Here is a 14924-nt window from a genome sequence, read left to right as displayed (position 1 = left end):
CAACTCCATCCTTCCAGTTGAGCAGGCCAAACATTGGGAGTCATCCTTGACTTTTCTTCCTACCTTATAGCAGATCCTACTGGCTCCAACCTCAAGATATGTAACTTCTCATTACCTTCTCCAACCAGGTCCAAGCCACTCTTATCTCTTAGCTACCTTAATTATTGTGAACCCCCTTACCCTCGAGTCCTACAATCCATTTTCAACACAGAAGCCTAAATAAACATTTTAAAACCTAAGCTAGATCATGTCACTTCTCTGCCCAAAATTTTTTCAGTGGTGCGCATTTCACTTTTATTTACGAGGCCCTACAATATGTAGACTTTTATTGCCTCTCTAAGCACACATCCTACTACTCGCCTCACTCATTTCCATATTAGCTACACTGGCTTCCTCACAGCTATGTTCCTACCTCGCAACCTTTGCACTTGTTTCCTAGAATGATCCTGATAAGATCTTATCCCAATTATTCCCATGGCTTGCTTTCTCACCTCTTTCATGTCTTTGCTGAACTGTAATTTTGAGCCTTCTTATTTCCAATTTCAACAACCCTTCTTACCTGCGAGCGTGCTCACGCGCACGCGTGCACACACACACTCCCTATCCTTCCCTGCTTTACGTTCTCCTAAGTACTTATCTAACATACTGTTTGTCTACCCCACAACTACAATGTAAGTTCTCAAGAGAAGGATGCTTGTTTTGTTTACTGCCATACTCCCATCAGTAGTCATTACATCATACTGGGTAGGTACTATTTTCTAGTGAAAGAATAAATGAAACACAGAGGAGTGCCTGAAACTACTTTTTAGAAAAGGTGTATCTATTAACTTCCTTTCATTCAACAGCTTTAACGTTAAGGAAAAAAATCGCTTTCCAGCTGGGGTCACAGTGTGGAGTTTGCACACTTTCCCCATGCCTGCATGGTTTTCCTCTGGGACTTGTGTCCTCCCACATCCTAAATAAAGATGTGCATAGTTAATTAGTTTGTCTAAATTGTCCCAAGCTGAGTGAGTGTGGGCATGTGTAAAGTACCCTGCGTTGGAAGGGTGTCTTGTCCAGGGTGAGTTAGAAAATCATGCTTTATTAATCTTTCTTAAATGTATATATAACTCACATGTATCTCAATGTTTAATATTAGAAGTGTTTTCAGTCCCTATAAGTTTGATTTTTTTTTTACCAGAAATATGCCATAGGAACTTAACTCTTATTTCTATCAATTAGCCTACAGTAAAATTGGTTTCCTTATCTGTCATTTCGCTGCAAGTCAGTTTCCAAGAACCTATCAACAATGTTAAGTTAGGACTTACTGTATTCAACTTATTTTCACTGTTTTTTAATCTTTGTTTTGTGTATGTGAAATTGAGATTCCACAGTACAAAAAAGTAGCACAAGTAGGACATGTGACCATCCATAATCCAAATCAATTCAGAAGTAGGCCTCAGAGCTAGAGATTACAGTAAATGTAAGCTTCTAAAGGAAGCCACAGAAATCACAGGAAGGCTTCAAACTTTCTACAGAAAGTTTAATGATAGAGATGGAGCCTATCTTATTTAGATCTCAAAAGTATAGGAAAAAAATTTATGATTTAGGCATTGATCATAAGATTAAGCCCACCTCTGTATCAGCTAAACAAACCCTTTAATAGGGGATATAGTTGTACACAACCCTTATATTGATTTGTAGTCCATCTACTCCCAAGGATAACAGTTGCATTAACTCTTAAAGGCAAATCACTAAATTTATAATTTTGTAACATCATCTATTCTCACATTCTTCATTTACTGCTTTTCTGTTCTTCCATTCAAACCAGAAAAGAATTCCTAAAATGTCAGCGACTTCCACAAAATTTCAGGAAGGTAGAAACAAAAATCTTAAGTTGTTTTATTTTTAAAAAATGGAATGAACAAAACTCAAGTGATTTTTCAGAAATGTGAGTTTCTAAACTGTAGCTACTGCTAACTTTGTGTTATAATTTTGGAATACTTTTAATTTTTTTTTAATTTATTAAATTTTAAATTTATTAAATTTATTGGATGACATTGGTTAATAAAATTATATACATTTCAACTGTAGAATTCTATATACATCATCTTTATATTGCATTGTATGTTTACTACCCAGAGTCAAATAGCTTTCCATCACCATATATTTGATGACATATTTTAGCATAAAAATTCTTTCTCTTTAAATGTGTAATTTATAAGATTTACCTTGTGTGTATGGTTTTATTATGTCCCAGGAATGAGTATTCACTATCAATTTTTCCAGGTACCACCAAGAATGCTATTTATTTTTTCCTTCCAAATGCACTCCTAGTCTATATCAATATTTCAATTTCTCAAAGATACTAAGTATACAATTATGAATGTTTGATAGTGCTTACTAGATAAACAGTACATGTTACTATCATCTATTAAGAGCTATGTATTTTGTGTGTACCAGTTATTCTTCCAGGTGGCCACACAACAATTCTGAATGAGGGTCCCCCCCACCATTACATCATACTTTATACTATCGATTTCACTATGATGACCAAATCTTAGGTCTTTCCGATGGACTCAATTCCCACAGGATCTTGTGCAGTAAGAAAATACATACTACTATCAAAACTGTAACAAAACTATAATCATATCAATAAAATGACAGGTAAAATCTAATTTGAAGACTCGGTACACATAAACAGCAATCAGATGAATGTTTTATAATTGATATTTATTGATGGGATGGATAAATACAGATCGAGAAACATACTTGACAGCAAGATATCAAACTGATAGCCAGACTATAAAATGTATACAACATCTTTTTAAAAATTTTTTTAAAAATTTAATTTTTTTACAAAGAGCCCTTACTGTAATGGTCATTTACATCCTATCATTCACATAACAGCAGTAGAGATACTAGGGGCAGCATCCAGAACTGAGATGCCCCAAGGAGGACAGAGGCAACAGCAGAATAATATGCTGAGAAAGGACTCTTAAGAGCAATACAAAGAAAACGGACAAAAATATCACCACAAAATTGTACCTGAGTGACACAGATTGGTAAAGTGTTTTACTTTTTTGTTGTTGTTGTTCTTTGCTCTTTGGTCTGATAAGAAAACGGACAATTTTAGGGGAAAGGTCAGTTTCAAATCCAGAAACCTCGGTTAACACTAAGTCAGGCTGCTGCATCTTTTTCTTTGGGTGCTTAACCCAGCCATCACCTCCATCTTCTAATCAATTCCAGTGTTATCAGCCACGAATCGGTCAGGTCCTCAGCTTTAAAATGAAGACTTCCTGATAACCTGGAGACACACCTGCTCTGGCTTCAATTAACATGCTGTCAAGCATCCCTCTCCACACTTAACATGGCAACAGAAAACCCAAGGGTCTTTCTGTTCTTTTCATTCAACCATGAATACACACTCACAAAGGGGAAGAGTAGACACTGCTTTTTAGTAAACATTTTCTTTCCCTCTCTTTTCCAATGCCAAGTTCATATTAAAAACGTCAGAAATATTAAAATGGGTCTCCCACTAAAAAATAATTATCATTCTAGACCATTCTATTAGATAGGATTACAGTACCATACTTGTTTCAAACCCACATCCACAGAGGGATAAAAGACAAAACTTGACAATGTGATACGACATGAACATTTCTTAAACCATGAGGAGCGAATACTCATTAAAAGCTGGGTTAACAAGCAGCAACATGAGAAATTTGGGGGAGGTATCAGTCACTAAAAGCTTAGGGGGACTGTGGAGGGCTTATTTCTCACCATGTGAAAGGTTGCATAGTCTGCTTAAATTCTCCCAAACCCAAGAGAATATTTGCATTCCAACTTCAAGCTGTTCTAGAATCTCTTTTCCTAGCATTAATATCAAAGCAACTCATCAAAAAAGAATAATCCTTTTTAAAAAGTAATCATTTCCCAAGTTCCCACAGTTCCTATGTTTCTGTGGGCAACACATATGTTTAAAATCCAACCAGGCTGGGATAAGACCCCTCTGATTGCCTTTGTCCAGAAGCAAGGTATGAGGGGTATGCATTTTCAATATGGTGAATTAGGTAGCTGAGGCTTAAGGAAATCCCGCACTAATGTTACCATGATTTTATTCCTATATCCTAATCCATTGCTGTTTCTAACTGGAGATTTAAAATTTTTTATATCAACACTAGTGAAGCCAATAATACAGAACTATGAAAAAGGATGCAGTAAATCAAAACATTAAAATCATTTTTTTAAAGAAAGCAAGCTGAGGATCTCAGGTATGGAAACACACTGATTCCTAAGTGAGAAGACTAAACTAATTCCTATGTATTTTTTAAACCCAAAAAAAGCATAACTGATACTGCAGAAGACCAATTCAGCTTTAGATTAATGCTTCACTAGAGTTCAGCTAAGAGCAACATGGATGTCTGATTAAAAGCCCAAAAGACAATCCACAGGTATTTGTTTTTGTGAACATGAGGTTCAAGCAAAGTTTAGGAATTAGTTTTACCGAACTTTAGGCTCCAGGCCTGCTTACTACCATTTATCTTTGATAGTCTAGGAGGGGGAAAGCCATGTTTACTAGATGAACTTTGGGTATATAAACCCCATTTCTCACTCGTTGATAGTGTGACAGTAGAGAGACACAGAGTTTTAGAAACCACACAACCCTTTGAAGCCTAAGTTTATGGGAATTTGGACAATATGCATGCTACTGACAGGCACATCTGCTAACCCAAGGACAATGCAGCAGCTTCCATGCAGAGACCATGAGTTCATGAAATATGCACAGATCTAAAAGCAGACACTGCAGATACCTTAAAACAGTATCAAGAGGCCTTAATATAGAAAAGTCTTTAAACTGATCTATACCAGAATGATCTACTAGTATACAGGCAGACTACACAGTATAAAGCAGGTCTTAGGCTCTAGGCTCTAGCAAGCACTTTTTTCTAAGTTCACTGCTGACAGAGTTCTAAGAAACTTAACTACAGACTATCATGGAGAACTGCTAATTAGGCCAAGTGGATATGTATGTCTCTGTGGTGAGGGAATGCATGTGATTAGAAAATGTGACTTCTGATGAGAAAAATTAAAAGCTGGAAAAGACACTTTCATAATCAAATCAGTGATCATCAATTCTATAAAGATACAGATGCAAACTAACGGTCCAAGGAGAGCAGACTTCACCAAACAAAATCTAAACAAACAGAAAGGCTATATTTAGTAAAGACACCACACAGCTACCAATTATCTAGCACAACACAAACTATCAAGAAGAGGAAAATGTCATCTATAAAAGTGAAGTGACATTCCAAGTCAAAAATAACACTAGTTTATAGGCTGGCAGAGAGCTCATTTTACACAGCAATGGCAGGCACTCCAGACAGTTCAAATATGCAAAGATGTCGGACACTAATTCACTTTCAGTTAAGGTTTATTGTACAAATTCCTTCCTATATTAGGCCAGTGCATCATCAATTCCAACTACTTCAGTGTTCTCCCCAATTTGTTGATGGCAAGCAGCAGAAAATGTACAACTCCTATCTCCCTATGACTTCCAATGAAAAAAATTTCAATTTGTCCGTAAAAATATTTAGTGTAAAGGAAGCTACATTAAAAACAAAACAAATTCAAACTGCATCATTTTTTTCCATAGCAAAAAATGTCATGAAGACCAAACAATATCACATTGAATGATCCATGGCTAGGTGGCATTTTCAGTTAGACAACTTGGCTTAGAATTTTTCTAGCTCCTTAAAAGATTCCTTTCCTCAACTAAAATGTTAACTCCTAAAATATGGGATAACCGAGTACCCATAACAGGACACTTGATCCATTTTTTTAAGAGGATCCTTAGAAATCTGAAGAACCTTCTGCCTAGAGTCTAAAGCCACCAAAAACGGACACTCTAAACTTAACAATATCTGTAAGCTAGGTTTGCTAACCCTAATGGCACTAGTATTGTTAAATCCACAAGCTCCAATCTCTGAAGCTATATAAGCTGCAAAAATTAAGGATGCAGCTGTTCCTCTTCAGACATATAGATAAAAAGCAAGTCTCACATTTATAATATAACTTAAAATACAATGTCTTAAAAATTCCCTATCACAATTTCATTGTTTTCAGGATCCTCTAACTCAATGGCTTCTCCCAGAATTATCCTCAGATATGGTCTGGACTTTCACAGGCAGGATATATAGCATATACCTCTTCCCATCAGAGACCCTGAGACTGCTCTCACTTGAACACTTTCCCAAAGCCCAACTTGAAAAGAAGACACACCTAATTCTATATGGCAGAAGCCAGCCTTGCTCTCTAACCCTTCTTCCTCAACCCCACCTTTGTTCTGCATCAAAAGGAAAAAAGGAGTGAAAAAGGAAGTGTTTATAATAGAGTCCAGAGTCCAAAATTAGGCCATTGGCTGCACTTGCCCAAACTAGAATTTAGAAGGCTACCACTCAAGTACAACATAAAGAAAGGGGAAAATACCATGTTGAATGCATGCCTCTTCCTTCATGTTCTAAAGGCCACACCGTGTTCTCTCTAGTAGACTGTTAGGAAGTGAAAATGGTGAGGGACAGGGAGGGAAAGATAAAACATGATTTTTAAACACACTCACTTAAAAACATACATACCCACACTTACATACACACTTAAAGGTCTCAATACTTCAAGTGGCCAGAGCCTATCTCAGAACTCATGGCCAAAAGCCTACCCTCCCATCCCTTCTACATAGCCCCCACCCTCCAATCCCACCCCCCAGGACTCACTGCTATGTATCTCATACACGCAGCAAGAATCCCTGTCCCCTCCCCAATTATATAAAAAAAACTAAACAGATAACTTACTTTCTTTAAATTATTTTTTTAAGTCTCTTAAAAATTTTTGACGTTTAAATACTTCCTCTCTTCTGATATATTAAACACCAAAAGGATCCACAACTGTTTGATAGAAACAAACCCTCCATATTTCAGTCCTCGTAAGAAGAGGGAAGATATCAACTCTAATCGACCTAATTAGGAGGTGGAGAGGCCAAGAATAGAGAAAGTATTCTTAATCTTTCACAGCTTCAATATTCTCATGTCTCTAATACCAATAAAAACTATAATAAAATAGTTACATTTCTGAGGCAGCAGATATAGTAACCAAGGCCCTCTACCATCTTCCCACTTATGTCTCAATATTAATTTTTCCCTACTCCAAGAAGGGAGACATATTTCATTAGGGAAGTAATTTTCTTAGTCCAGAATCAGTAGTTTGTTTTTTTTTTTAAAAAAAAAAAAAAAAGCATATGTTTTTAAAGAAGTTTTTTCTCCTCTTCTTTTTTACTTAGGAAGGGGTGGAAGCGGTGGAGGAGGTTCTGAAGGTAGAGGTGGTAGCCGGGGTTTGTCTGTGTTGCCAGATCTGGAGGACATTCCACCAGCTCGCGGATTCATATATTCACCATAAGAATGAACAAATTCAAATGCAGGGGGCGGAGTGGGCTGAACACCCTGGGCACTGAGAAGGGAATGAAGCATATTCACAGTATCTTGATAGTCTATTGTCTGGGCTGCATTGTGACCATTGGCCCCTGCTGGACCTTTATCCAGTTTCATATGAGGAACTCGAGTTTTACAGCTGGGCTGTGAAAAATGAAGGCCACTTGTGTCTGAGCTATGCCCAGGCAACTGGGCCATTGTTGGATGAGAAGGGAAGGAGAAATTTATGGAAGAGGATTTTGTACTCTTGGCAATCTTGGCTGGATGATCAAACACTGCCCCTCCAGTATCTTCAGGGGGACCCCTCTTACGAGTGGAACTGGAAGAAGAGAACGAACTAGACGAGCTATAGGTTTTGTGCGCTAAGGTGCTTGTCTGGCTACTATGTTTCGGATCACCTGGCCGTTTGTTCCCAGTACCAGCTGGAAGCTGTGAGTGAGAATGCTTGTGTGAGTGGTGATTATGATGATGATGATGGTTAGATGGGTAAGTCTTATGCTTTTCTTTGTGCTCTCTGCTCTTTGTGATATTGTCATCTACAGAATTGTGCTTGTCAGCTGCAGCATGGACTTTAATGCGCATTTTTATCTCCTCTGGCTTTGAAGAGGCAGCTTTATCTCCACTTGCCATTGGAATTCTCATTTTGAGAGCTGTTTTGTCAGGCTTTTCCAGAAAAGGCCGCTCAGGATTTTCTGAGCCCTCTATGGGCATTTTCAGAATGACTGAAGAATGGCTATCATGTTGAGATAAGAGATTCTGAGCAGCATATGCATACTGTGACTTCACATTGGCCTCCATGTTCTCCAGTTGCCTCTTCTGGGCAGCCAACTCTTCTGCATGCTTTGCACGGTATTCTTTCAGTGACACTTTAGCTGATGGCACACTCTTACTAGTCTGCTTTTGAGAAATAAATGCATTTGAACCATCCTGTTGCAAGGAATGATCAACTCCTATAAGTGCTACATTCTCACTAGTCCGATGACCCTGAGAAGATTCTAGTTTAAAAGGAGGTTGGGAGGACAACCAGCGCTCGCCCTGCAACATCTCCACATTGCTTAAGTTGTTAGATGACTCTTCAGTGGCTGGACGGGAAGGCACTGCACTTGTGGTAGAAGAAGTTGACATGCTCATTAAACCTGCAATAGTTGTATCTGAAGAGCTCTGAGAAATCATATTGAGGATCGTCTGCTCTGAAGTATTAGTATCTGCCCCCCGGTCATCTGCTTTTGTTTTCTTGGCAGCCTGGTATGCCTAGAATGAAGCAAATGATAGCTCTTCACTACAGGTAATATCAAATGGAAAAAAAACAATAAAATTAGTAGACTGTGCTTGTTGTGACTACACACCGGATAGCCCAAAAGCACAAAGCTACTCTAACATAAGACTGATAATTATTACCATCAAGAGACAGAAGATTTTAAAAACCTTCAATGAAGAGTTACACAAACAGGATCTCAAGGAGATATCTCTGCACTCCTATGTTCACTGCAGCATTATTCACAATAGACAAGATATGAAAGCAACCCAAGTGTCCATCTATCAATGAATGGATAAAGAAAATGTGGTATATACATACAATGAAATATTATTTAGCTTTAAAAAAAGAAGGATTCTGGGAAGGTGACGGAGTAGGAAGCAACAGGAATCTATTTCTCCACCTTAATAACAAATTGCACTGGCAGAATCTATGTTAGAACTCGAGTCTATTGAAGGCTTGCAACTTCCAGGGTAAGACTTAGACAGTAAATTAGGGTTAATTTCCATCAATTTCATTTCTCAGCACAGTAGAAACTACCATCGCTTACCCCTAGCCACATAGCAGGCAGTTGTGTACCCATTTCTAGAGAAGTTTGCATACTCTTTGAGGAAGCCAGGGTGAGCAAAACGAACTCTATCTCCAAATATTGGGGACCTGAGCTATGATTGCTGATTATTGCTTTCGGTCACAGAGGTACGTACCAAAAGGCAGGCAGCCACTGTTGCACCTTTTCTATTGTTGCAAGCCCCTCCCCCTCTGGCTGAAGCAACTTCCAGGGGATTTAAAAGGCCAACACTCTCCCTCCTCTCATTTTTTTTTTTTTTGCTTTTTCCCCTTTGGAGGGGGGGGGGGGGGTCAGACCTTAAGACTTTCAAAAACAACTCCATATACAGGGAAAGTTAGAATGCATGTCCAGGGAAAGGCTCAGAAAAGACCTTAGGTTTACACCTCAGGCTGATCCTCAGCATAGAGATGCCCTACAAAATCCCTCCCATCCCCCCCCCCAAAAATGAACAAAACAATAAGAAAAAATAGCAAACTATGGGGGGAGGGAGAAAATCTGATTTCCAAAGTTACTACACTATTAAAGTCAAACGTCCAGTGCTCGACCAAAAAAAAAAAAAAAAATCACAAGGCATATAATATTTATTAGTTCTAAAAGCTCATTAGTTCTAATTGCCCATTCAAAGGGAAAAAATTAAATCAACAGAAACCATCCTTAAAAAAGACCTGATGGCAGATCTACTACCCAAAGACTTTTACTCCTTTAAAGATACTCAAAAAATTAAAGATGTGGAGAAAGTCAAGAAAAGTGTGAACAAAATGGAAATATTAATAAAGAGGTAGAAACCCTAGAAAGAAACCAAAAATAAACCCTAAAGCTGAAAAGGACAATAATTGAAATGAAAAATATGCTATTTATTGAAAGGTAGATCTGCATCAGCAAACTTCAAGATGGAACAATGCAAATTATCGAGTCTAAGGAACAGAAAGAAAAAAGACTGAAGCAAGTGAACAGAGCCTAAGGACCTGTGATAGACCATTAAGTATACCAATATATAAATCATAGGATTTTTAGAAGGAGAAAAGAGGAGCAAGAAGAATATCTGAAGGAATAGTGGTTGAAAACTTCCAAAATTTGATGAAAGGTATGAACATAAACATTCAAGAAGCTCAATAATCTCTAACTAAGAACTCAAACAAGATTTACACCGAGACACATTAAATCAAACTTTCAAAAGCTAAAGACAGAGAATCCTGAAAGCAGCAAGCAAGAAGCAAATTATCACATACAAGATTATGAGATTTATCATTATATACTTTGGAGGCTAGAAGAGAGGAGGCTGCTACATTCCAAGTACTAAAAGAAAAAAAACTATCAACCAAAAATCCTATATCCAGCAAAAAATATCCTTCAAAAACCTGAGGTTGAAATGAAGATATTTCCAGATAAAGCTGAGGGAGTTCAAGACCACCAGATTGGCCGTGCATGAAATGCTCAAAGGAGTCCTCCAAGGTGAAATGAAAGGAGACTAAACAGTATTGAAGCCATATGGGGAAAAAATCTCAATAAAGGTAAAAATATAGGCAATTATAAAAGCTAGCATTATTCTAACAATAGTTTGTAACTATGGTTCTTGTTTTCTACGTGATTTAAGAGACTAACAAATTTTAAGAGAAAAAATCAATTATTAGTGTAAAACCTAGTATTACCATGACTTTGGTTTATAACTCCAAATATTATTTTCTATATATTTTAAGAGCCTAATGGATATAAACAATTATTGGTTTACATTTTGGAGCACACACTGTATAAAAATATAATTTTGTCACATCAACAACCAAAAGGGGTAAGAATGCAGGAATAAAGGAGTTTGTATGTTATTGAAGTTAAACTGGTATACATTCAAACTAGAGAGTTTTAACTTTAGGATATTAAAATAATCTCCACACTAACCACACAGACCTAACTGTAGAATACACAAAAAAGGAAATAAATTTTTAATTTTTACTATAAAAAATTAACTAAACATAAGACAGTCATGCAGAAAATGAAGATCAAAAAAGCTATAAGGCATAAAAAAACAACAGATTAATGACAGAAGTCCCTCCTTATCTATAATTATGTATAACTGGATTAAATGCTTAAAGACAGAGATGAGGAGAAAGGATAAAAACATATGATCCAACTATATGCTGTCTATAAGCACTGAGATCGAAAAACCCAAACAGGCTGAAAGTGAAAGGATGGGAACAGATATACCATGCAAACAGTAACTAAAAGAGAGTAGGTGGCTATACTCTATCAGACAAAATAGACTTTAAATCAAAAAAGGTTTCAAGAGACAAAGGACATTCTATAATTTTTTAAAGGCTCGATACAGCAAAAGTATCTAACAATTACTAACATTTACACACCTAATGACAGGCCATCAAAATATATGAGGCAAAAACTGACAAAATTGAAGGGAAAAATAGTTTTACAGTGATAGTTGGAGACTTCAATAACCCGCTCACAGTAATGGATAGAAAACCAGACAGAAGATAGGAAATAGAGGACTTAGCAAAGAAACCACCTAGATCTCGCAGACATACAGAACACTAACCAAAATAGCATCATACACATTCTTTTCAAGTACATTTGGAAGAATTTCCAGGATAGACCATAAGTTAGGCCACAAACTAAGTCTCAATAGATTTTAAAACATAGATACTAAGCGGGACAGAAAAAGTTGAAAACCATATGTCACTTATACGTGGTATATAAACCCAAAAGCAATAAATGAACACAACAAACAGAGACTCATGGACATGGACAACAGACTAGTGGTTAGACTAAGTGGGAGTTGAGAACTATTACTGCTATAGTTACAAATAGTGAAAGTATTATTCCTTCTAGGCATATACCAAAGGGTAGGGGTTGGGGGGAAGTAGATGGGATAAAAGGGATCAAATATGTGGCGACAGAAAGAAATCTTTCTTTCTGAACACAGAAAGAACACACAATGTAATATATATATGCCTAACTGTTAAATTGTACACCTGAAATTTACTGGATTTCATTAACCAATATCACCAAAAAAAAAAAAATTTTTTTTAAATAAAATAAAGCATAGATATCACACAAAGTATCTTTTCTGACCACAATGAGATAAACTCAGAAATCAATAACAAGAAAAATTGACAAAATCATTGAAATCAAGCAACACACTTTTAAACAACCAATAGATTAAAGGAGAAATCAAAAAGGAAATTAGAAAATACCTAGAGATGAATAAAAATGAAAACACAATGAATAAAAATGAAAACTTACGGGATGCAGCAAAAGTAGTGCTAAGGGAGAAATTTATAGCTATAAACACATTTAAAAAAGAAATGATACCAAAACCTAAGCCACTACAAAAATAATTACAGATTAATATCCCTGATGAACAAAGATACAAATATTCTCAACAAAATATTAGCAAACCAAATTCAACAACACATTTAAAGGATTATACACCACAATCGAGTGAGATTTATTCCAGGGATTGCAAGGATGACCAATATCTACAAATCAATCAATTTAATACACCACATTACCAAAAAACAAAAGAATAGAAATCACCTGATCATTTCTATAGAAGCAGAAAAGGCATATGACAAAATACAACAACCATTTTTATGTTTTCTCAACAAAGTGAGGATAAGAGGGAACATATTTCAACATAGTAAAGACCACAAATGACAAACCCACGGCTAACATCATACTCAACATTGAAAAGCTACAAGCTTTTCCCCTAAGATCAGGAACAAGACAAGGATGCCCACTCTTACCACTTTTATTCAACACAGTATTAGAAGTCCTTGTCAAAGCAACCAGAAGAAAAAAAAAGGCATCCAAATTGGAAAAGCAAAACTGTCACTATTTACAGATGCCATGCTCTTGTATATAAAAACACCCTAAAGACTCTAACAAAAAACTATTAGAATAAATAAATTCAGTAAAGTCACATGATAACATACAGAAACCAGTGGTATATCTATATGCTAACAACAAATTATCAGAAAGAGATAATAAGAAAACAATCCCATTTACAACTCTGTCAGAAAAAATACCTAGGAATAAGTTTAACCAAGGATGCAAAAGACCTGCTGTGTTCTGAAAACTATAAGACACTGATAAAAGAAACTGAAGACAACACAAATAAATGGAAGGATATACCTTTCATACTCACTGACTGGAAGAATGTTTTTAAAATCTCCACACTACCCAAAGCAATCTACAGATTTAATGCAATCCCTACCAAAATACCAATGGCATTTTTCACAGAACTAAAATAAATAATCCTAAAATTTATGTTGAACCACCAAAGACCCCGAATTAACCAAAGCAATCTTGAGAAAGAACAAAGCTGTGGGTTATCACAATTCCTGATTTCAAAGTATACTACAAAGTTATATAATCGAAACTGGTCCCACCACAAAAACAGGCACACAGTTCAATGGAATGGCAAAGAAAGCCCAGAAATTAATCCACACTCATATGGTTAATTAGTCTATGACAAATGAGGCAGGAATATACAACGAGGAAAAGATAGTCTCTTCACTAAATGACGTTGGGAAAACTGGACCGATACATGCAAAAAAAAAAAAAAAGAAAAAGAAACTAGACCACTTTTCATAACACATACAAATAAACTCAAAATGGATTAAAGATTAAATGTAAGACCTAAAACCACAAAACTCCTAGAAGAAAACACAGGCACTAAATCCTTTGACATCAATCTTAGCAATATTTTTGGGGAACTGTCTCTTCAGGTCAGGGCAACAAAAGCAAAAATAAACAAATTGGACTACATCCAACTAAAACACATTTTGCATACCATGGAAACCATTAACAAAATGAAAAGACAGCCTACTGAATGGGAAAAGATACTTACAAGTGATATCTGACAAGGGGTTAATATACAAAATATATAAAGAACTCATACAACTGACCATCAAAAAACACAAATATTCTGATTTAAAAATGTACAGAAGAGCTGAAAAGACATTTCTCCAAAGAAGATATACAAATGTCCAAAAGACATAAAAATATGCTCAACATCACTAAGCAGCAGGACAATGCAAATCAAAACCACAATGAGATACCATCTCACACCTATTAGAATGGCTATTATCAAAAAGTCAACAAATAGTAAGTGTTGGCGAGGATGTGGAAAAAGAGAACCCTCCTGCACTGTTGGTAAGAGTGTAAACTGATGCAGTCACTATGAAAAACAACATGGAGTTTCCTCAAAAATTTTAAAATAGAACTACCAAATACCATACAACTGAGCAATTCCACTTCTGGGCATTTAGCCAAAGAAAATGAAAACACTAATTGGAAAAGATACATACATTTCTGAGTTCACTGCAGCATTATGTACAATAGCCAAGATATGGAAGCAGCCTATATGTCCACTGATAGATGAATGAATTAAAAAAAGTAGTGTGTATATACATAATGGAATATTACTCATCCATAAAAAGAATGAAATCTTGCCTATTGTGACAACATGGATGGACCTAGAGGGTATAATGCTAAGTGAAGTAATACAGAGAAAGACAAATATTGTATGATTTCACTTATATGTGGGATCTAAAAAAACAAAACAAAACAAACACAAACACAGAGAACAAACCGATGGTTGCCAGAGGAGAGGCAGGTAGGGGATGAATGA

At 36.3% G+C, this 14924-nt stretch overlaps 1 protein-coding gene across 2 annotated transcripts in view; it reads right to left on the bottom strand.

Moving 5' to 3' along the window:
* Window positions 1–2693: 2693 nt before the first annotated feature.
* Window positions 2694–14924, bottom strand: part of CCNT1 (cyclin T1) — a 32088-nt gene continuing 19857 nt past the window's right edge. For both annotated transcript variants that reach the window (XM_036236333.1, XM_016151725.2), the window contains one exon: window positions 2694–8711. In XM_036236333.1, the coding sequence (XP_036092226.1) occupies window positions 7305–8711 (1407 nt within the window). In that variant the 3' untranslated portion in view covers window positions 2694–7304. The remainder of the gene's footprint in view (window positions 8712–14924) is intronic.

This window comes from Rousettus aegyptiacus, unplaced genomic scaffold (genome assembly GCF_014176215.1).
Source record: "Rousettus aegyptiacus isolate mRouAeg1 unplaced genomic scaffold, mRouAeg1.p scaffold_m13_p_2, whole genome shotgun sequence".
In the NCBI taxonomy this organism is placed as follows: domain Eukaryota; kingdom Metazoa; phylum Chordata; class Mammalia; order Chiroptera; family Pteropodidae; genus Rousettus; species Rousettus aegyptiacus.
Note: the sequence above shows the minus strand (reverse complement) of the source record. Positions and strands in the feature narration are given on the sequence as shown.